This window comes from Prionailurus viverrinus, chromosome A1, assembly GCF_022837055.1.
Source record: "Prionailurus viverrinus isolate Anna chromosome A1, UM_Priviv_1.0, whole genome shotgun sequence".
Lineage (NCBI taxonomy): Eukaryota > Metazoa > Chordata > Mammalia > Carnivora > Felidae > Prionailurus > Prionailurus viverrinus.
In genome coordinates, this window is record NC_062561.1 from 233,847,053 (window position 1) to 233,871,640 (window position 24,588).

A 24,588-nucleotide genomic window follows, 5' to 3' on the forward strand; every position below is an offset into this window, starting at 1 on the left:
TTTTCGGTAGAGATTAGACTCCACGAATCTGACTTTAGAAAGTTTGCAGCTACTGATGGGAATCGTCTCACTGAGACGGCCCACTGTGCAGGAGAAAGGGTCACTGAATGAGTGACATTCCGAGGGCCACCAGAGGTTGGGGGTCAGATAATAACCCCAGGGAAGAGAAAGGAGACGCCTCAATGCAGATGGGACCTCAGCACTCATGCTTCCTGTGGCTTTTCCATGAGTACCGTGGAGAAAATATAGCCAGTGAGTGGCTGTATCCTACCCTCCCTTTCTTCTCTTTCAAATATATTTTCAATATAGAATAGAATATAGAATATGTATTTATTGTTACTTGCTACCAACCATTATTAAAATTCAGAAATCAGTAATGATAAAATAATTGCAGGGACTAATAGCGGTGTAGGAAAATCCCAATTGAGCTTGTAGGAAAAACAGAGAAAGAAACAATGTTCTGTGTACTCTAGAAATTTCTCCTGTAAGAGTAACGATTGGGGGGGGCGCCTGGGTGGCGCAGTCGGTTAAGCGTCCGACTTCAGCCAGGTCACGATCTTGCGGTCCGCGAGTTCGAGCCCCGCGTCGGGCTCTGGGCTGATGGCTCAGAGCCTGGAGCCTGTTTCCGATTCTGTGTCTCCCTCTCTCTCTGCCCCTCCCCCGTTCATGCTCTGTCTCTCTCTGTCCCAAAAATAAATAAACGTTGAAAAAAAAAAAAAAAGAGTAACGATTGGGGACTAGCTTATTAGCAAATGCAAAAATCCCATTCCAGACGTTATCTCCCTGGGTACAGTTCCTTCCAGTACCTTCTCTTAAGCCCTGCAGTTCCCCTTTTGTAGAGAGGAACATGACGCTGCTGAGTGAAGGACAGGCCCCAACAGTCCCTAGGACTGAGGTACACAAGACTTGAGAGGCTCTAGGGAGATCCCTGTGGGCACTAAAAATGAAGTGATTCATTTCTGTGGCCATTATTAACCACTGTCTTCCTTCAATATTTACAATCGGTGTCACGAGTAAGCATGAAGTTGTGCACATCTTTTGTTGGGAAGATTTTGCAACAGTCACCCCTAATTCTGTCCTTCTCGCTGGACATCAAAAATCCAAACTTGATCTGAACATGCTCATGTGTGTCTGTTTGTGTAAGGTGTTCCCATAGGCTAGAAGGAAGCATTATGTAGTTTGAGTGTTCCTCAGATAGAATTTAACAGATTTTGAGTTTAATGAAAAAATAATTGCAGGGAATAATAGCCGTGTAGGAAAATCCCAACCACCCGGCGTTATGGGTTAAATTGTGTCCTCCCGAAAGACATGGTGAAGTCCCAACCCACCCAACCCACCAGTATCTCAGACTGTGAGCTTACTGGGAAATAGGGTCTTTGCAGGTGCAAGTAGTTAAGATTAAGCCCCATAGGAGTCAGGTGGACCCTTTATCAGATATGCCTGGTATCCCTATAAGAGGAAGAGAAAGACCCACATAGGGAGAATGATGTGACCACACAGACGGAGACCGGAATGAACAGCCACAAGCCAAGGAGCACCAATGATGGACAGCCACCACCAGAAGCTGGGAAGAGACAAGGAAGGATTTTGCCCAGAATCTCAGGGAGTACAGACTTCTAGCCTTCGGGACTGTGAGTCAATACGTTTCTGTACCTTAAGCCATCCAGAATGTGGTATTCTATCTCAGCAGCCCCAGGACACTAATCCACCTGAGGGTACTTGGCCACTTTGTATCTGACCTTGCAGCCAAACTTCAAGTGTGTAGCCTGGGCTTCTCCTGTTCCGCTGACATTTCTCAATGACCAGAACTCAATGAACAAAATTTGCATTTTTGTATTAGTTTATGTGAAGCCCAATTAAAATGGAAAGTGTACTGTTGAAAACAATTTAAAAACGCCAAGCCACTTAAAATGGCATAAGAACAACTAATTGTTTTGCTTTACTAAACACAGGAGCATTCGTTCTTGTATTTTAAGATGTGTTGTTTTTAAACATGTTTTCCAAATAATTTTAGTTGCTTACGCCCAGCTCCCCACCCACAAAATAATAAGTTCGATGCTACCACTTAGTGGCTGTCCCGGTTTCCTCTAAATGTGACGCAGTCCACCCCGGCGTCTATGGAGTGGCCCATTTTCCTGCTCTCTTCTTCTCTGCCTTCTCTCCCCCTACCTGTTGTGTCAGAGACCCTGCTGAGTCTTCTACTCTTCCTCTTGCTTGTTGCACATGATCAGCATTGATTGAAAGTTGCCTCAAGTAGTAAAGTGCTGTGGTCTGTGGGCGGAAGAAATACACACCATTTCTCTTCACCCCATCTCTTCGCATAAATCCTGTCTGATGCTCACATTTGACGTATCTCATTAAGGTTTCGTGGTCGTTACTAGAGTTGAAGTACAGTAGCCTCCCGTTCCCAGACCTACTGTCCTCCTGTTTCTACAGATATCTAGGTAGTATGCCTAGATCGTTTCTGTGGGAGAGGATGTCAAACCCCAAAGAGGTTTTACCAATGCCCCACATCTCCACTGCTGCAGAGGAACAGAGGAAACCTTTCTCCCTGGAGACTTTGCGAGGCGATGATATCAACAACGTACCGTATCTCTTCGCTCTTTCCTGCTTCCTTTCTTTGTACCGTGACCTAGATGCGTGTTGTTTTCCCGACATGAGGGACAAACACACAACATGTCAGGAGAATCCTCCAGCCGCCCTACGGGCGGTGAGGTGGCTGCGTCTCTCCCCCAGGGGGTGCCACCTCTGACTTGGTTGTTCCAGACCCCAGGGGAGCCTTCAGGAGTCCCTCCAGAAGCAATTGACGTGGACCTCTGAGCACAGAGGATCGGGATGAGGTTTTGTGTTTCCTTTGAGAAGGCAAGGGACAGAATTTTAGAATGCCGGTGAGCATCCACGCTGCAGGCGGGCATTAGAGTAATATGTGAAATTGCTGTCAATGGGCCTAACACGGCCATTGTCTCCGCTGTTCAATCAGAAAAAATAAATTGTCGTCAGTACTATAAAATCTGGAATGGTTGGTTTCTGTTACGTTAGCAAATTGAATCTGTGTGCTAGGAAAACCCGGGTTCCACTCAGATGGCCAGGGTGCCGTCAGTTGTCTTTTGTCCCTTGAAAGGAATGTTGTCTTCAGAGTAAATCTTTCTATAATGATTTCATCTAACACAATGGCCATGGTAACAGGGGCTTTGCAGAGGCGGCAGGTCGTGTGGGCCACAGTGGAGGCCCATCTGATCAGGCCATCAGATTACTTGTAGGGTTGTCTACGCCTTGGTTTTAAAAATCTCCCTTTTTCAATCTTTGCGCAAGCATCTCCTTGCTAACCTGTAGAGACAATGTTTGCCCGGCAGCGATGACCAGCCACTGCTGAGCAGATTTAAGCCTTGGCCTCTAGGTCATTAAATTCTAGAAGCAGATAGCAGGCCCTCAGAAGGAGTAGGAAGGACTAGGTACAGCCTCCACTGCATGATAAAATGTCATTAACGGTGACATTATATACAGGCTTTCATTCAGAAGCGGTCACACAGCAGAGTGACCGGAAGAAAAAACACCCCATCGTTTCTTCGCACGTTAGCCTTCCGAAGAGTAAATGTGGATAGAAGAATCCCTTGGTGTGAAAGGGATCTGACAGACCCAGGGGTGAGAGAATGCCAAGGTAGAGGGAGCCAGGCATACCTATTAGTATCCCCGCTGGAAGCCATTAGAAAAAGTGGGCTGTCCCCAGATCATCAGGGCGGATTAACGCAGCATACTCCCTTCCACCAGGAAGTCTGCAGTAAACTGTGATTTGAGTAAACAGCCTGATACAGTGGTGCAGTTACTGACAGTGCACGTGTCTGCAAACAAACCTGTGGTGGATGGAAGGAAACAGTATTTGTCATTTGCAGAGATGTCAACAGAAGAATTTCTTTTAATTTTTGTCCTCCCAAGAAATAGCATAGTTTCACAGTGAGATGAAAAATCTGTTCACTTATTGGTTGGCTTATAGAATTTTCATCCCTCTTTCCTTTTGAAACACAAGAGATGGGCACACTTTTGCTTTTTAAATAAGGTATTTTACGGTCTTTAAATAGAATTGCCTGTACAAAAAGATGTTCCAGCGTTCTTATCAAGGAACTATATAATTCTCATGGTGTTAAGGAGGGGTGGTGTTCCAAGCTGATGTCCTTAGGGGCCAGTGCTTCCCCGACTTGACCTACTCGTTCAGTAAATAAGTATGGGGGAGGGGAAGGGGGGGGAAATGTTACAGAGAGGGAGGAAGGCAAGCCATAAGAGACTCTTAAATACTGAGAATGAACTGAGGGTTTCTGGGGGGAGAGGGGAAAGTGGGTGATGGGCATTGAGGAGGGCACCTGCTGGGATGAGCACTGGGTGTTGTATGGAAACTAAGTTGACAATGAATTATATTTAATATAAAAAATAAAACAAATAAAACTTAAAAAAAATAAGTATTTGCTCAGAGAAGCTGAGGATGTGACTGTTACTAATGGAACCTTGTAGGAAGAATGGAGACAGCTGAACCGACCCAACCCTAAGTCGAGAAAACCTGAAATGATAATTACATAGGCAGTTACACACCTAGACCAAAGAAAAATCAATGTGGAATAAAAGTTCCTTCCCTCGTTTTGCCTTGGATGGCCTTAGGAAATGCTGAATAATTGCCAAATGCGCAGGTAGGTGGAAAGTGGGAAGCTGTCTGTCCATCTGTCCATCCAGCCATCCTTCTCATCACCCAGCCCCCCCCCCACTGTCATTACTTTACCCCAAATATGAAAAAAAACAAACAAAAACAACCTCTTCTTTTGGTTTTGTGTCACTCTTTAAGAGCATTCGATGCAAATTAGTTAAATTTCTGACCACCTTTTGGATTTCTAAAGACTACAGAAGCTTAACTCAGTGTGAAATTAAAAAAGAAAAATTAATGTTTATTTTTGAGAGAGAGCAGAGAGCACGCGCAAGCAGGGGAGGGGCAGGGAGAGACACACACGCATAATCTGAAGCAGGCTCCCAGCTCTGAACTGTCAGCACAGAGCTGACATGGGGCTCAAACCCACAAACTGTGAGATCATGACCTGACCCAAGCCGAAGTCAGATGTTTAGCCAACTGAGCCCCCAGGCACCCCTTCAGTTTGAAACTTTTAAAGCATTTTGAGATTAAAACAATGTCCAGGAGGGCGGTTCTTGTCATCTGTGTTTAGTCTAACTCTTTTTTAAAAAATGTTTATTTATTTTGAGAGGAAAAGTGAGCGGGAGAGGGGCAGAGTGAGAGGGAGAGAGAGAACCCTAAGCAGGCTCCACACTGTCAGCACAGAGCCCAGTGTGGGGCTCAGTCCCACGGACCGTGAGATCATGACATGAGCCAAAATCAAGAGTCAGACACTTAACGAACTGAGCCACACAGGCACCCCATGTTTTTAGTCTAACTATTGTGCTCCCAACTGGGTATAATGAAACTGATTGAATATATGATCTTTTTTATTTGAGGAATGAAACTTGAGTTGGAAAAAAGGAAAGGAGAATTTGCTCAAGGAAAAATTGTTTCTTCAACTAGAAAGTATGCAAGAAGCATTGTTACCATGTGAGGCTAAAATACTGAAGAGTTGTCTGCAGTCAGTAAGAGTCCCTTAGAATGACCCTGACCTAAGGCCAGTAGAAGTTGGTTTTCACACTCTCAGGACAGATAGGAGGTGTTAGAGGCCTCAGTTTCCACCTATATGTACCAAAAAGTAAATATTCCACTAATTAATTGTCTGAATACTCAAATACATTTATGGGATTTTGGAAAAATAATTTAAAAATTCACCGTTAGTATTGAAAGAGATTAATCACCAAGGTAGAAGCCTCATTGATATGGTCCTCATTGATATGATCACTTAATTAATTTTTAAAATCTGATCTTGGCTTCAGCAAAAGATCACTGGTTCAATGTGAAAAATAGTGGTCCTGACTCGTCCTTGATAAATTGGGTCTTTAAAGGCAATCTTCACAATGAATTGCTGCTCCTTGAGTTAAACAATCATTTTTTTCTTTCCTTTAGAAATTTTATAGATTGCACAATGTTGGTATTTTTTTAAATACTGGTGTTCAGCATTAGTTTATTTCTGCGTAGACTGGATAAGAGCCAGTTGTTTTGGTCTTTCCTGAATTGCTGTCCTGTGGTGATCCGCCCTGGCAGTTTGTCTTCAGGAATCTCTAACTTTTGAAGGTGGGTCCTTAACCCGCACCTCTGGGTTCCTCAGATTCCTTCCGGGCCTTGGGCACAGAGCATGCTGGGAGCAAGAAGACGCAGGCTCAGTGCCAGCTCATCTCACCCTGGCTGTGCTCTGAACTCTCCCCTGGTTTTAGTGACAGAGCCTTGGACATCTTCTCTCCCGAGCGGTGATCCAGTCTTTTCTCCAGTGTCTGGGTTTTGTCCTGTGTCCTCTGACACATGGCCCTCCCAGGAATCAGGGGACTGCTCGTGGACCCTGAGGATGACCCTGCCCCATCTCCGGACAAGAACCTGCTGTCCCTCGCCCCCGGTCCCGTGTTTCCTGCTGTCTGATTGGGACCCTCACCATGGCCTTCAATGTATAACTGGTTTTAGGCTTTGACTGTCTCTCAAAGAGTCAAGTCTTAGTTATGGAAAAACAGTGTATTTTGTTAGGACTCATAATGCGCCTTCTTCGTGATTGAGAACTGGGCTGGGACGCCACGTAGATCACAAACGAAACCCATGGAAGATTCGGAGAGCCACACTGGAAAGTCAGCGTGGAAGCCAGGAGGCTGAAGGGGCCTGGAATCTGCCCGTCAGTGTGGGGCCTGTGATCTCAGAAGTGTCACGGGGAGAGCCCATTGCCCTACACGGGGACATTTGAGAAAACGTGTCACACCTGCCCGTTGGACCCAGCTAAGGCTTTCCTGCCCCTCGGATATTTGGTTCCTTATCTCACATCCCTGTTTCATGCTTTTGGAGGTCCACACTTGTCCCCATAACTTCTGTTAAGAAATCCCTGCTCTTCCATTCACAGAGTCCCGTCTATGCTCAGGTGGAATATGTTTCTTGAGCTGTCAGCGCATCTCGAAAGATAAGATGGCTGCCTGGTGGGGAAGGATGAGCGGGTCATCCTAAGAGAAGGCACAGAATATGGAAAACTGAAAGCTATAGAAAGATATGGGGGCATTTGAAAGGTGAGAAATTTAAATTCGCTGGAGTTGTGGGTGGAGAGACAGGAGATAAAGCTGAAAGAGAGGATGTGCCACATTGAAATTCTTATCCTAACAAATGAATTCAGGATTTCAGATGCATGAACAGATTTGAGCCTAAGGGGAAGAGACATGACGGGGTTTCGAACATGGTGAGTTCCAGTTGCATGGGGGCGGTCTGGTAGTTGGAAATCCTTTTTTTGAAGCAAAAGAGAAAAGTTTGGGTCAGTAATAGAGACCTCAGCTCAGCTCTGAAGCCATAGGAATGGATAAGGTCATGCCTGAAGAAAGTGCATGAAAATTGTAGCTACCAAATAGCTTGATGCATCAGCTACTAGTTCATAATTAGTATAATGTAGCAGTTCAGAAAAATGACAATTTTTATTCCATTGAGTAGCGAGCTCTCTTTTTTTCCCCCTTTTAAATTAATGTTGCAAAAGTACAAAAGTGCTTAGCATAGATTTTTCTCAACCATCCCGGCTCACACTAATGGGACCAGACGCAGTGTAAATTTCACCACTGGGGTGACAGGGTGATTTAGACTCTGTGTTCCTGCCTGGTGACTGTCAGAGAAGGGCGGCCGACACTGCCAGCCGGGTGGCTGTTTTGTAATTTAGATACAATAAATCTAAGGCGAGTAATTTCCTTCTGGAAACTTGAATTGCCTCCTTAGCGGGAAGATGAGAGTTAGATTTAAGTGGTGTGGTCAGAGGGGAGTTTTGAGAGGACACCCAGAGGGCTGGATTGATCGCTCTCATTTTAAATGTAATACTGTTTTTATTCACGAGAAACTCCAGTGATAAACTTCCTATAAGCATCGGCCTATGATTTTGCATACTTTAAAGGAGTGTGTGGTCTGGTGTGGTTTTCTGTAAGGCGGTAGACGCTGTTGGCTCAGAGGCAGGATCTCCCCTCCAGCTTTGGGTGTGGTGAGGACGGACAGAGGCAGGAGCCTGTTCGGTTTAGACGACACTTGAGTAGGGCTTATAATCCACGAGCTGGAAGTGGCAAGACAATAATTCTAGCGGATTCTTATGTAATGTGCCCCGCGTGCCAGGCACCGTTCAAGCCCTCTGCACAGAGAAGCTCACCGCGTGGCCCCCAACCTGTGAGCTGGACCCCAGGGTGAAGGAGACGCAGACGGTGACTGGCCTGCTCTTGGCCAGGTGGCCTGTGAGTGTTGGAGTCGGGAGTCTAACCCGGGCCGTGGGGCCCCAGGGTCCACACTCTGAACCCTGTGCTCTGCTCGAACACCTACCGTGTGCCAGGCACCGTTGCAGATGCCAGCGGGATCACAGTGACGAAGACCAGCTACATCCTCCAGGACCACCGTCCCTGGAACTTCTCAACCCAGGGCGAGATGTGGGAATATGGTTTAAAGTAATACTTAGGGGTAGAAGAATGTTGCATACAATTTATGACTAAGAGGCTTCAACTGGCTAGCGTGTTCTTCTTGGGAAAAAGAAAATAATCCCTTAGTTGAATCTGATAAAATGAGTTAATCAAAAGCTCCATTTTAAGCGTATAGTAACCACGAAGCCCTGTTTTCCTCTTTAAATTCCCTTGTACTATATAAATGCAATGCTGAGCTCCCACTGCCAAAACCAGTTTAATTCATTTGCCCAATTACAAGTTAAAAGAAAGAACTTTCATAACATATTAGCTGTCTGCTACTTTGGGATAATGAGCAGCTGAATTGATGAACTTTATGTAATGATCTGTTGCTATGGCAACATGCTGCCCAGTGAGTGGAAGAGGGCATTTCATCATTACTTCACTGATAATGGTTGGAACAGTAATGGATGCAAATACAAAAGGTTTTCTTTTACTCCACGGCAACTCTGGGTCGATGAGACAAAACAATAAAATGTCTCTTGGAAACAGTGGCAGAGAATCAAATAGAGTCAAATGCACAATTGGAAAGACAGTAATTTAGCTTTCCAGGTTCGTGGTCTTAGTGTCCACAGTGAATCTCCAGCCCAGTCGCAGGTAACCATTGTCAGAAGTGCCCTGTGTCCATTTCGTGGGTTTCGTTTCTGTACTGGATTCAGCACACAGCAAGCTCACTAATGAAAACTCCCTTAAAATACGATAACACGTTGAGATGTCACAAGAGGAGAATGGAGTCAGGCTTACATTTAACCATCCAATGGTTTGCAATAAATAATCTTTGCATCTTTATTCCACATTTTTCTGAACCAGCCCTTTCTTTGCTTTTTATGACTTTTTTTTTTTTTACAAAACACAAAATTATGTATAACTCCACCCTTTAAGTTTTTTTTACCTTATAGGAAATATATATTTATTGTGTGTTTTGGAAATGCTTCAGACTGCTGTTCTCTCTCTTTTTTTAATTGTTTTTGAATGTTTATTTTTGAGAGAGAGAGAGAGAGGGGCAGAACACGAGTCGGGAGGGTCAGAAAGAGAGGGAGACACAGAATCCGAAGCAGGCTCTGGGCTCCAAGCTGTCAGCACAGAGGCCGATGCGGGGCTCGAACTCACGAACTGCGATATCATGACCTGAGCCGAACCGGGCGCTTAACTGACTGAGCCTGGGTGGTGCCTCCAGGCTGCTGTTCTTAAGAAGAATCCATTTCTCTGACACTTTTTTCAGTGTTCAGTGTTCTCAAATTCATCGAATTAAAGCCACTCTACACGTAGAGCATAAGGCATTTTACTTTAAGCTTAATTGTTTCATTGTTCAGGCTTTAGTGAATTGCAGAAGGCTGTCTGATCGTATGCAAGCATGAAAATTCAAAAATGATCATTTTTATTTACAGCAGTCGTAACTGTTCTGAGCTGACCACGTTTTTCTTTTCCTTCCCTCTCTCCCTCCCTTCTTCCTTCCTGCCTTCTTTCCTAAAAAAAAAAAAAAGGTGTGTTTTCATAAACTTTTGAAATTTTGGTGAGACTAAAGTTCTAGAAATACTTCAAAAAGAAATTCATTATAATCAGCGCCCTTTTCCTCAGGTACCTGAAAGTTCATTCTTGAGTGCTCATTTCCTTCTCTCTGATGTTCCCCCAAAGAGCAGGAGAGCCTTTAGCATAAAGGTCGTGAGTAACAGCACCGTCTGTATGAATTATTTTATAATGCTTATCAAAATGCATCCATTTTTCACAATGTTCCATGTCCTATATCATTCTCTTGCTGCTTTACTAGCCCGGGATCAAACGTATAGGGGATTAAGTGAAATAAATGGCAGTATTTGAAAATACTAGGCTGTAACTAATATGAATCTTACATTGTGATCATACAAGTCAAACCTATAATTTATAGTGCCTTTGCATTTCAATTTCAATCATGACCTCTTAAGGGAATGTGGAAAAATAACTCATGGTCTAGTTTTGAAATTGCTTTAAGCAAATTATCTGAAGGGCGAGAGTCTGGTTTTTTTTGTTATTTTTTATTTTTGTATATCCTACTCTTGACATGGAGTCCCTGTGCCAGCTTACATCATAACGAAGATAACAAGTTCTGCAGATTGGGTAGACTAAACAAACAGAAACTTCTTTCTTTCTCTCTTTCTTCCTTTCTTTCTTCCTTTCTTTCTTTCTTTCTTTCTTTCTTTCTTTCTTTCTTTCTTTCTTTCTTAATGTTTATTTTTGTCTTTAAGAGAGAGAGAGAGAGCGTGAGCAGGGGAGGGGCAGAGAGAGAGGGAGACACAGATTCTGAAACAGGCTTCAGGCTCCAAGCTGTCAGCACAGAGCCCGATGCGGGGCTCGAACCCATGGACGGTGAGATCATGACCTGAGCCAAAGTCGGATGCTTAACTGACTGAGCCACCCAGGTGCCCCCCCCCGCGCCCCCGCCCTGCCCACTTATTTCTGGAGGTGGAAGTCCAAGGTCAAGGTGTTGACAAAGTTGTTTTATTCGGAGAGTCCTCTCCTTGGGATGCAGACGGCCGTCTTCCTGATTCGTCCTCACATGTGGATGCACATGTCTGCATCCTAATTTTTCTCTTCTTGCAAGGACACCAGTCATCCTGGAGAAGGGACCTCCCCCTATACAACCTGTTGTGTGTTAATTACCTTTTTAAAGGCCCTGTCTCCAAATATAGTCACATTCTGAGGTGTTAGGAATTAGGACTTCAACATGAATGTTGAGGGGACACAATTTAGCCCATAATACTCCCTATCTTCTTTTAAGACCCATTTTCATAGCAAAGGAGAGATGGTTATGCTTTTCCATCTCTATCAAGACGCAAAATTGAATCTCATTAAAACTATTCAGTCCTTATTAGTGAGAAAAGTGAACATTGACAGTTACAAAAACGTCCGTTACTTTCCCCCAAAGTTAAAAATATGACCAATTCTCAACCAGCATAGCTGAGTGATGTGTAGTAGGGCTTACACTGCACAGAGCGAACGTGACCTACAGCAAACAGTGGTTTCAGGGTCTTATTTTTACTGTGAGATTCTTTTGGCTTAAATATCTTTTGTCACCTTAAATCCCCCCTTTTTTTTTTTTAAATTTTTTTAACGTTTATTTATTTTTGAGACAGAGAGAGACATAGCGTGAACGGGGGAGGGGCAGAGAGAGAGGGAGACACAGAATCGGAAGCAAGCTCCAGGCTCTGAGCCATCAGCCCAGAGCCCGACGCGGGGCTCGAACTCGCGGACCGCAAGATCGTGACCTGAGCTGAAGTCGGATGCTTAACCGACTGAGCCACCCAGGCGCCCCAAATCCCCCCCTTTTTTAAAGATAACCCTTTTCATCAGATTATTCTCTTGTTTGTGTCCTGAGCTCTTGGAAGTGAGAGCCCAAAGCCTGATGGAGAAGTCAGATCAGTTCCGGGCTTGGCACCAGTTATACATCAGTTATCTGTGGACTGAATTCTAGGATAAGATAAGCACAGACCTCTAAATCATAGCTTAATCTTTGTCTTGATTAACTGCTCTCGCTTCACACACCGCTTATCAGCCCCCCTGATCTTTTAGGAGCTCATCAGCCATGCTGATACTGATGCACCGTTACAGCCATTGCATATTATCCCTTCCTTACTTTTAGGACAAAACTAACCAGCACTTGATTGGTATGAAGAGGCTCTAAACTCTGGCCCAAGAGTGAACTTTGGCACTCACTTAGCCTGTCTGGGCTTTGATTTCCTCGCCTGCAAAATTCGCAGTATTGTTGTAGGTTCCTTCCATCTCTAACATCCTGTGACCATTTGGAATTTTAATTCGGAAAACATGATGGTAGAAGGCCAATTGCAATGAGAGGTGGCCCTATCAATGGGGTCTCTCGCGTTCTCCCACACGGACTTGTCTGAATCCACGTGGATTCAGAAAATGGACCGAATTAGGAAAGTGAAGGTGGCCAGTATTTCCCTATTTACACATCAAGCTATACATTTGTGCTTCTCATTCCTTGCTACTTTAATTTTGGTTAGTTTCTTTTTTTCCTCTGTGCGTTAGCTGTAACATTGATTATTCGAACCACGGATCCTAAAAGATGATGTCACCCATACTCTTTCTGTTTGGAAGGTCCTCAGGGTCCTTCATTTTCTCAGAAGAGTGATACAGAAACTACACTCCAAAGAAGAACGGGGACGAGCTTGACCCCTAGTTGAAAGGAAAACCCTACCAAGCAAACGAAGAGCAGGGAGAACCTTCCCTAATGGTTTGATTGCTTTGTGGCAATCCATAGGTTTCCGACCTGACCCGACAGTGATTGCATACTCTCTCACAGGACATCTGTCACTTGCCTGTGGTAAGTTGTCAGCTGAGCGATGCCAAATGGGGAGATGAGGAGTTAAGGGCCAGGTTTAGTCCCAGAGCCATTAGTTAACCTTTGGGGACCTGGGTTATCTTACCACAGTAGGAAACGATTGCTCCAGTGCTGTGATTTTTTTAGACATTTGTGGATGGGAGCCCTTTATTCAAGGGAAATCATATGGCAAGATTCAAAGTGTATAATGCAGCCCAACAGGGCTTGTCATACTGTGGATGAAGTGAACCCTCATGAACTTACTGACTATCTTGGGGGGGGGGGCAGGTAGACACCTGGATCTCCAGGACAGCACCAGGAGAGCCTGGTGCATCCCCAGGCTGCCCAAGGCTATAGCTACAGCACCAAATAGCTACTGGGCACCTGAAAGGTGACTGGTCCCAGTCGAACTTGGATTTTGAAGACTTAGTATAAAAAAAATGCAAAATAGGGCGCCGGGGTGGCTCAGTTGGTTGGGCGTCCGACTTCAGCTCAGGTCATGATAATCACAGTTCACGAGTTCGAGCCCCGTATCGGGCTCTGTGCTGACGGCTCAGGGGCTGGAGCCTGCTTCGGACTCTGTGTCTCCCTCTCCCTCTGCACCAGCCCCCCCCCCCCCAACCTGCCTCACTCGTACTCTCTTTCTCTCTCTCTCTCTCAAAAATAAACATTAAAAAAAGTTTTAATGCAAAATATCTCAATAATATATTAATTACATATTATAATTTTATATACTATCATACTTTGGATACATTGGGATAAATACAAATAAGTAATAAAAATTAATTCATCTGTTTTCCTGTCGGTTTTCCTTGTTTAAGGTAGATACCAGAAAAACTTCAAAGTACTTATGTGGACTGTAATATATTGCCATTGGATGGCGTTGGTCCAGACAAACTCTGTCAGCTCCCACTCGCAGGCATCAGTGTTGGAAGGTTTTGCGGATTGAAATCATTTCGGCTGCCTTCCCAGGTCCCATGAATAGGTCATCTTGTCCCCAGGAAATGCGCTAAGAATTTGTCCTGGAAACTTTCTTTACTGCCACACTCCACTCTAAGGATATATTTTTTTTTCTTTGAAACCAAAATACTTGTTTATTTCCTGTGTAAAACACACACACACACACACACACACACACACACATTTATTTTTGTTTGTTTTTGTTCTTGTTTCATTTACTTTTCCTGTGGACTGCTCCATAGCTGGTTTGCTGTAGAGCACACACCCCAGTTCCTGTGGGGTGAAGGCTGAGGGAGCGAGATTCAGGCTTTCATGGATCATTTCTTTTTTTTTTTAAGTTTATTTATTTAGTTTGAGAGAGATAGGGAGGGAGAGAGACAGAGAGAGAAAGAGAGAGAGAGAGAGAGCATGCATGAGAGTGGGGCAGGGGTAGAGAGAGAGGGAGAGAGAATCCCAAGCAGCCTCTGGGCTCTCAGCACAGAGCCTGACATGGGACTCGAACTCACTAACCATGAGATCATGACCTGAGCCGAAATCCAGAGCCGGGTGCTTAACCGATGGAGCCACCCAGATGCCCCTCATGGATCATCTCTTGTGCCTGTTATTCTTTGGGGCAATTTCTTTATATCTTTTTCAAGTTACACTCCTGTTTTTTGATAAGTATTGCATAAATATTTTCTCCCAGCAATCCCTCGTTCATTTTAAAATTGAATTTATTCTTCCTTCCTGTGATGATGTTCCAACTTTACCTCGGTAAGCCATTTTATTTACAGTCTTTGCTTTTTCCTTTGGTAATTTTCCTAATGGCCCAGAATATGGAGGTCGAAATGAATATCTCTGTTATTACAGTAATCCAATTTCACCCCTGCATTTTCTACCCGCTATCAGACTCACTTCTGATCTTCCATGGCTTCATTAGTCACCGGCAAGAATCAATACTAGGGATTGTTTGGATGCACATTCTGATGATTTATGCCCTGGAGCGTTACCGTTACCTCTGGCAAGCGTGTTAGTGAAGCCCTTTGTTTGTGCGAGGTCCGGTCTGGTGACAGTACCTTGCATGGTCCTTGTTTCTTGGGGTACTTTTCCCTTTCTCGTGTTGCCAGAAATACCACCTTTTAAGTGTATCTACAGCTTCTGCTCATCTGTAGGCACGTACTTGAATTTGGCTCCGCGTGCCTCCCTAGACAGATGGCGCGTAAAGGATTGGGCATGTCAGTCATTGTGTTTGCTCCGCTGCGCCCACGTCAGCATGTGCATATGGGAGGTTGGCGTGGTGGTCCTGGTGCCCAGGGGAACACGTGCCTTCTGAAGCAGCTGCCACCTGTGCGTGTCCCCCCAGTGGGCATCAGGCAGCAGCTCCCATGGGATCAGAATGTTGACTCTCTTCTTGTTACCTTCCAACTGGTCAGGTTCCTATGACTTGCAGACAAGGTCATGGAATAAAAAGAGAAGGCAGACAATCTACGTAAAACTACCTTCTCCTCCTCCGCCTCCTCCTTCTTCCTCCTCTTCTTCTTCTTCTTCTTCTTCTTCTTCTTCTTCTTCTTCTAATATGATTTATTTTTGGCTCACATACAGCGTATACAGCATGCCCTTGGTTTTGGGGATAGAGTCCTGTGATTCATTGCTTACATACTACACCCAGTGCTCATCCCAACAAGTGCCCTCCTCAATGGCCATCTTCTTCTGCATGACACTGCTTCTTTAGCAGTAGCTTTTTTAATTAATGTTTACTTTGGAATTATTTGTTACAATCTTTGATCTCATTCATCAGCATTGAAGTGAAAGCTTACTTCATGTCTGAATCCCTTAGAGGACTTGGAAAATACAGCTTATCAAAAATACGTACTAATTCTTCTACTCTCTGAAACTCCCATTTTCTCATCTAGAAAGTAAGAATAATCACGCATATATTCTGGATCCTTGAATAACAGGGGGCTGGGGGCACCCACACCCTGCACATTCAAAAGCCTACGTGTGACTTTGACTTCCCAAAAAGTTAACTACTCCTCACCTGCCACTGACTGGAAACCTTATCGATGACATAAACAGTCCTTAACACATATTCTGTGTTATGTGTAATGTATGTTTTATTCTTACAATATGGGAAGCCAGAAGAAAGAACATGTTACTATGAAAAATCATAAGGGCGGTCCCTGGGGCCCTCAGTCGGTTAAGTGTCGAACTCTTGATTTCGGCTCTGGTCATGATCTCGCAGTCTGTGAGTTTAAGCCCCACATCGGGCTCCATGTGGACAGTGTGGAGCCTGCTTGGGATTCTCTCTCTCCTTCTCTGCTTCTCCCACATGCTATTGCTTTCCCTCTCTCTCTCTGTCTCTGTCTCTCTCTCAAAATAAACTTTAAAAAATATCATAAGAGAAAATACAATATTTATTATATTCATTGTACTGTTATTTACTGGAAGAAATCCACACGCAAGTAAACCTAGTCAGTTCAAACCTGTGCTATTCAGGAGTCACGTGTATCAGCTACATCTTAACTATCTTGCTGAGATGATCAGATGAAATGTGGGTGTTACAGGGTTGCCAGAGTTAGCAAATGAAAACACAGGATGCCCACTTAAATTTCAATTTCAGGTAAAGTATGAATACTATTGAAGAGGACATACCAATGCGAAAAAAAATTATTCACGGTTTATCTAAAATTTAAATTTAAGTGGGCATCCTTTATTTAATCTGGTAACCCCCTAGGGTATACGCATGCTGTCTGTTGTGCTGAAAGGAGGCAAATGTAAGTTACTTGGTGCCATGTTTAATGAAATTTCCATGTGATTACGACTATTCGTGTCTTGCAAATAACAGCCATACTATCAGCTTTGATCCGACCTTCAAAATCCTGCAGGAGCTCTGTCTCTCACCGTGTGCACAGTTTTCCATTTGAGAGTAAACTACAAAACTGTGACTTTCAAATTGGGGTCCATGACAGAATGAGTAGCTGACACTTTCCAGAAGAAGCAGCTATTAGGAGAGTTTGTGGCAAGGCAGTGCCAGTCGTGTGTGTGTGTGTGTGTGTGTGTGTGTGTGTGTGCGTGTGTGCTGTTAGCTCCCTGGGGACCTGAGCCACAGCTGGCTGAAAGTGCCAGATTTTTCTTTTCTTGCTGATTGTCGAATTTCCAAGAACGATCGAGAAAGTTGTATGTATTTCTTGTGTTAAAATAAAAGACAAATGCAAACTAATCTTGAAAAGTCCCCAAGCAGATAAAACCAGTTCAGTCATACAAACAAAACTTAATTTGCTTGTTTTGCAAGGCTAACTTGACCTGGGTCACTTCTTGCTTACGCCTCTGAAAATCCTAAGGAAGCTTGAACTGTTTCCCGAGGTTGATATAAGGTGACTGCTAACCAATGGCTTATTATTTAAGAAAATTCTAATGTAATAACCAATCACTGTGAAGAAGAAAGTCACTACCTTCCCACTACATAAGCTGCTTTATAACAAGACCGTGTAATGGTCCAAGTGCCCTGGTTTGCACACTGTCCTTTTGGTGTGTGCACAGTAAATTTTTACTGATTTCTACTTCGGTGAGTCATTGGTTTTACTTCTGTTATTTCTGAACTTTTGACACTGGCATCTGTTTTGTTTGTTTGTTTGTTTATTTTTGTCCCCCCCCCCCCGTAACTCACTTTGAGTAGCGTATTGAATTTTCAGTGTGTCGAAGGTATATATGGTTTTAGTTTTAATGGCAAATCTTCAGAGTTAATATTTTATCAGATGAAACCAATTAAAATGGTTTTCTTCGTTCCCATTTAGTTTATGACACTTTCAGCTAAAATCTATGCCTATTGGGGAAATAATGTTTCTTGTTTGCCCTTCACCCTGACTGATAACATAACTCTCATTAACGGCCACAATGGGAAAAATATTAATCAGGATTTTTTCCAGCAGATGCACGGATGATGACATTCTCATTCCTTCTTTCTCCCATTCTGTCCCTCACCCATCAGTGGGCCTCTCGCCTGGTGTGTGTTTATCTTCTTGTGCACAGGCCATATCAGTGGTCACTCTGCACACGTCAGAGGACAGAACTGACATAGTATCTTCTCCCCGTGGTGCTCAAGGTCAAGCGTACAAACCCACAAATCAAGGAGATGAGTCAGTACACCGTAATAAATGTTGTAAAGCAGAAACAGCAACAAAAAATTAAGCGCTCTCTGGGACTGACCAGGGTCTTCCTGTTTTTTGAACAAAACAGTTGTTTGCCCAGTGGTCTCTCTCATGGGCCAGGCTCTGCCTTTCTGCCTCGGAAAGAGACCAATGGCTTTGCCACATCCTTGTACCCGTGCTTTGGCCATTGTGTCCAGTAACTGGGAGAGAACATTCGTCTGGACCGTGAGGCGGCGTCGAGGGTCTGTTCGCCGCCTACCACTCCAGTGGCAGCTCCTGATTAAATCTGCCGAGACTAGCGGGGTCACATCAGTGTCGTGGGATGTAGAGACGTCGCTCCTTCGGCCCGTCCCTTCTCTTTTGTGAGATGCAGGATGACCCAGGTTTTCTTTTTCTTTGTTCTAATGTGCTCGAAGGAGAGACAGCTTCTTCGGAATTCCAGGGTCATTTCGTATTTCGAAACGTATCTGTTTGGGATGACATCACGTGACATGATAGAGGTGTTAGCGGACGCTGTGCTACGGGGTAATCATGTTGCCCCGTAACATGATTATAGAAGTGCCTCAAAGCAGCATGTGTACAACTTAGACTTACACAGTGTGTTCTCCGTCCCCATAAAAATGTTTCGGCACACAATGATGATATTCAGCCATTCATTTAAAAAAGGAAAAGAACGTGGCCTTGAAGATGGGAAGAATGAGATCCAATCGTGCCCTCAAGAGAGGGCTTCCCCTGGGGGGGGGGGGGGGATGGGCAGAGAAAAACGGGCAGAAAGACGAATGGTGACAGAACGCCCTGACCCGGGCCTCCCAGACACCCCAGGAGGAGGGGTCTGCTTGGCTGTGTGTGGAGGGGAGAGAGAAGACTCCCAGCTTTCTGAGCAAGGACACAAAGAGGAAGCCGGCCGGGAAGCCATGTTAAGTGGAGAACCTGTATGTGCGGGGCTGGGGTGCTCCTGGGCCCCCAGAGCCCCAGGTGCCCCCCGTGACTCGGGCGCAGAGAGGTGGAGGTGCGAGGGAGCCTGAGATGAGGGCTCAGGCCATGCACGGCCCACGGCGACTCACTGCCCCGGTGGCCCCTTGTGCAGAGCATCCAAGGCACACGCACGCGCGTCCTGATGCTCCCTCCAGACGTAGGAGAGGACGGTGAGTGTTCTGCGTTAGGAAGGCGTTCCGCACCAAGGTAACAGGTGTGTGAGCCCGGAGCGAGAACAAGGCGCGGGCCAGGGAAGGAAGAGCTTCACAGAAGCAGAGGTTCCTGGGGTGCCGGCATGGCTCCGTGGGTTAAGCGTCCAGCTTCAGCTCAGGTCACGATCTCACGGTTTGTGAGTTCAAGCCTCGCATCCCTGCATCGGGCTGTCTGCTGTCAGCACAGAGCTGGCTTCAGACCCTCTGTCCTTCTCTATCTCTGTCCCTCCCCCACTCTCTCTCTCTCAAAATAAATAAAAACATTTAAAAAATTAAAAAAAAAAAACTCAGCGTGCATGTGAGCATGTTGACATTTGAACTATTATTCTTTTGGGTGGGTTTCTCAGACTAGCAATCTATCAACAGCAGAAATAATAAACAGCAGGAGCCTTTGTTCAACTGTTGAATAGCATTTTTGTTCTGTAATCCACATTTCCCGTGACTATACTGTGACAACGGTCCAAAGATGGTGATTTTTCTGCTGGACTCCCATCTCCTTTGCCCTCTCCCCACCCCCACCCCCTCCCTCCATTGCTATAAACGAGTCTTGTTCCATCCCAAGGGTCTCTCACTTAAGCCCTCCTACCCGCCTTGCTGCCCGCTGGGGAGTGGCAGTCCCTGGCACCCCCTCCTGGCCTCTGGCTCGGACGATATCTTCTGTTGTCATGACGTCCCAAAGGATGGCTCGTGCCTGTCACTGCTCCACGGGAAGGCTGGCACTTCCATCTGCTGGCGAGGACTTCCTCTCAGGGTATTGTGGCTGAGACATCTCTGTACTGAAGTCACCTTCCCTGAAGCTCCCATCTTGCCCCCACCGTGCCTCGGTGCTGTGCATGGTTGTTGATGCTTTTCTCTATGCAGGGCAGGAAGACCCCAGAGTCACTGGCGTTGACTTTCCCACCAGCTGGGGACTGTGGTCACCGCATCCAAATTAGGTTGACTTTTGCAGTAAAGACGTACAAGTTTTCTTGCACACTTAAGTCTGTGAGATGTTCCTTCGTTAGAATGTCTGTGGCCCTGTTGTGTAGGCTTGTGCCCTCTCTCTCTCTCTCTTCCCTCAAAGACAGGCACTGTGTTTTTCATCTTCCCAACGTATAGCGTAATTCCATTTATGCTTGAACTTTTTCGGAAGTAACACATTTATCCAGATAGCTCAAAATAAAATTAAGCCGTGGTTTACTAAGGCTGCATATGTTATTGTGAAGTCAGTTCGTAATCAGTAAGTATTCACTGGAGATGTTTCAGAGAGACTTTTAAAAATAAATTCAGGGTAACATATGTCTGTGCATATCTTTTCTCTTTAAAAGAAATATTCTGAGTCTCTGAGCACTTCCATAGGAATGGAAACCTGAAAATATTCCTGTCCAAATTGTTCTTGAGATTCACGGATTGATGGGAAGCCTCAAAGCCGAAGATTTAATCCTGGTTTTGGAATAACTTCTTAGCCTCATTTTCTGTATTTTCAGGGTGATAATTATAATGTTTTGAGACTCAGGATGCTGATGGGTTGATTTGAGGAGCTTAATGATGGCTTTAGGGAGTACTTCTGGTGGGTTTGCTGTCTCGCCCCCTGATTTGCAGGCTGGCACCAGGGCCTTCGCCAAAGCACGCCGGGGACATTAGCACACATTTCAGGTCTGCGTCCTGATACGTGGTATTGGCCGTGCTGTGACTCTCGCCGGCTAAGAGGCCTCCTCTCTGTGCTCTTTGCAGCCGGTCTGGGGAGATGCCTGATTCACAGGCAGTGCTTACAGCCAAGCTTAGGTGTAGGTGAGCACAAACACGCAGTGACCGGAAAACCTGGGGCGGGGAAGAGACCGGGCCAGAAACAGACATTCCATTGTCCAGGAGAGGAGAATTCGGGACTGCGAGACAGAGAAGGCATCCCAAAGGGCACTCTTTAGACGGAAAGAGGAAGGAGGTGTTCCGGGTAGAGGAGGAAGAGAGACAGAGAAGGATGCACTTCCCAGGCAGGAAGGGGAGGAGGTATCCTTTGCTGTTGCCCTGGGCGTGTTGTGTCTTCCCTGCAGGGGTGGGGAGGGGGCGTGGAGGGGGTGCAGGCCAGCACCTCTTTCGGACACTAGGAATCCGAGATAGTCTCCTGAGGATTCCTCTCATCTGACGGTTTCCACGGGATGGAGCAGAGCTGGCGACCGGGAGCCACAGGTAGCTGTACTGCACGCTGGGTGTCTGGACTTGGACGTGGACGAGGCTGAGGGGGCCGAGCGGTCGTCACCGCTGGCTGCCCGGTAGCTGAGAGCCACGGCACAGCCGGTGTGCCTGCCCCACACCCGGCACTGGCAATTGAAGAGGTCCGGGGTGGGATTCGGGTGTCAGCATTGTTTTAAAAAGGTTTTAATGTTTTATTTACTTTTGACAGAGAGAGAGAGAGAGAATGAGACGAGCAGGAGTGGGGGAGGGGCAGAGAGAGAGGGAGACACAGAATCCATGCAGCGGGCTCCGGGCTCTGAGCTGTCGGCACAGCGCCCGGCCCGGGGCTCGAACCCGTGAACCGGGAGATCAGGCCCTGAGCCGGAGTCGGACGCGGGCCGGCCCGAGCGCACCCGTCAGCGCTTTGGAACACTGTGCGAGCGGACGGGCTGGAGACGCGTGGCGGCTTCGCTGCTGGGTGGCCGGCGAGGCCCGCTGACCTTCTGTCCCTTTGCCTCCTTCCCTGTTGCCCTCACAGATTACGGCACCATAAAGAAAGTGCGGGCGCCCCTGGCCCCGGCTGCCGGCAGCTGCCTGCTGGAGGAGATCGAGCTCTTCCCCGAGCGGCGGGGGGAGCCCATCAGGAGCCTGCAGCTCCTCCACAGCCGCAGCGCCCTGTTCGTGGGCCTGCAGGAGCACGTGGCCAAGATCCCGCTGAAGAGGTGCCAGTTCCACCGAACCCGCAGGTAGGCCAGCCCCGGGCTGGGCCCCGGCCCTTCGCATCCTAGCGAGCCCCGCGCCGTCCCAGGACGCGGGGTGCTGGTGCAAACCGCTTTGCGGGCATGAGAACGACCCCCTGGTGCCTCCGGACGGAGAGCCGATTGGTGACACCTGTAGGCATCGGCCCAGGTTAAGAGAAATTCCCCCGTGATGACCCAGATCTTTGGTGTTCCTGCATCGGGCCGGTGCAAGTTTGCTTTGATCGGGATACGTGTAATGTAATATATGTACGGAGCGGGCAGAGCATGGTAGCAAGTGCGTCCTGTCGGCCCAGAGCTAATCCCCTGAGGAGGAGCGATGTGGGACCCCGCCCCGGGGGCCATCTCCCTGTGTCGGCTCTCTCCTGAGGCTCCAGGACCCTACAGGCTGGGAGGAGGGAAGGAGAAGGAAGTCCTGGGGACGCAGGGGACCACAAGTGCCGTCACGTCTTTCCTTGCTCCTACTCACCTCTCATTGGCCATGGGGTGCCCACGGGGACCACAGTGGCCTTTGAGGCTCAGTTTAGAAAAGTGCTCAAGAGACCGTCAGGTACTATGCACACTACACGCTTGACCAGCACTTTAATGTTGGAGCGTTGCGTAACTGCTCTGCCCCCCAACCAAAGATCGCCCTTGGGGAAATCACAATCTCATACGTTCTTAGGGATCCGCGATCTCAGTAACTCCGTCCCCCAACGTAGCGCGTCATGGCAGATCTGGCGTAGAAACGGACTGTTTGCGTATACCGCTCACAGGTACCATACACAGGTCATTCTTTCCCCAACAGGTGCCCCATGGCATGAGCTTTGGAGCTCAGAGACTGGGAGTCACAGTGCAGGCTGCCTGTGCTATTTCTTTTTTTTTTTTTTTAATTTTTTTTTCAACATTTTTTATTTATTTTGGGACAGAGAGAGACAGAGCATGAACGGGGGAGGGGCAGAGAGAGAGGGAGACACAGAATCGGAAACAGGCACCAGGCTCCGAGCCATCAGCCCAGAGCCCGACGCGGGGCTCGAACTCACGGACCTGGCTGAAGTCGGACGCTTAACCGACTGCGCCACCCAGGCGCCCCATGCCTGTGCTATTTCTTGACCTGGTCACTAAAGTATCTTAGGCCTCACTTTCACATTCAACACAGGCAAACTGCTATAGATTTAAACGGTATAATGTATACCATTGAAAATTCAGGGCCCTTTACAAAATGGACAAAGAAGATTGGGCATATGTATTACAACGGGATATTACTCGGCGATCAAAAAGAATGAAATCTTGCATTTGTGGCAACATGGATGGAACTGGAGTGTATTATTCTGGGTGGAAGAAGTCAGTCAGAGAAAGGCAAATACCGTATGATTTCACTCCTGTGTGGAATTTGAGAAACGAAACAGATGGACGTAGGGGAAGGGACGGAAGGATAAGATAAAAACAGAAGGCGACAAACCATAAGAGACTCTTAAATACAGAGAACAAACTGAGGGTTGCTGGAGGGGAGGTGGGTGGGGGGATGGGCTAGCTGGGTGATGGGCGTTAAGGAGGGCACTTGTTGGGATGAGCCCTGGGTGTCACATGGGAGTGATGAGTCACTAAATTCTGTTCCTGAAACCATTGCTACCCTGTATGTTAGCTATCTTGGATTTAAATTTAAACAAATAAACATACACGGTGGGTATCCCCTTGTAGAAAGAGTTTTTATGTATGATAAAAATCACCACAAGATTCCTTTCTAGAAGATTCTAGACAACGGAGTATATTACGTGGTGCCTCTTTTGGTATCAGAGTGTTGAGGAATAATATTAAAGGGTTTTCTACCCGACAACGATGCTATGGTGAGCGATAATAACAAATAGTGATATTTATTAGCAGCTGTCTTTTTATAACGTTAACCACTGGCCGCTTGAAATTTGTTGATTTGTGTTTCCTGCAAGACTAACGTGGCACAGGAATGATTCTGCCCAGTTGCCGACGGTCAGTGGGTGACGGGAAGGGTTGGCGTCTTGCCAACAGGCACGTCACAAGTTAGGATGCCCCTGGAAGGGTGCCAGTCTTCCAGCCAGGAAGCCCTGAGCTCTAACGGCCTTCCGTGGGCAGGACACAGGGTAACACACAGGAAGACACAGGCCTGTGCTGTCTGTAGGGTGTTTTTTGGGGACCAGAATGAGACTTCATGGCTTGCGATGCAGGAGGCACCACATCCTTTCCGTGGTGCTTTGCCTCATCGAGTGGGGATTACAATAGCCCGGCTCCTCGTATAAGTGCGACATCGGAAGCTAAGTTCTGCATCAAGTCAGGGAAGCAAGGCCTCATCATGCCCACCTCGTCTCCTGCGTGGCTGCCTGTGGAGCCCAATCAGGAAACCAAAGGAGCTGGCCACCACCACGCACGGCAGCCCGGGGGGCGTTCCCGGCTCCCTCGACAAGGCCACTTGTCTGTGTTCATCATGTTCCTGGGAGGAGAAGATCATACAGTTATATCCAGAGCAGAATCTTCCTGCTGTGTACTTGTCTGCCCTC

The 24,588-nt window shown here is 46.5% G+C and overlaps 1 protein-coding gene across 3 annotated transcripts in view; it reads left to right on the plus strand.

The window, feature by feature from the left end:
* SEMA5A (semaphorin 5A) overlaps positions 1 to 24,588 on the plus strand; it is a 476,129-nt gene that overhangs the window by 348,836 nt on the left and 102,705 nt on the right. For all 3 annotated transcript variants that reach the window (XM_047864782.1, XM_047864783.1, XM_047864784.1), the window contains exon 12: positions 21,859 to 22,066. In XM_047864782.1, coding sequence (XP_047720738.1) covers positions 21,859 to 22,066 — 208 coding nt within the window. The remainder of the gene's footprint in view (positions 1 to 21,858; positions 22,067 to 24,588) is intronic.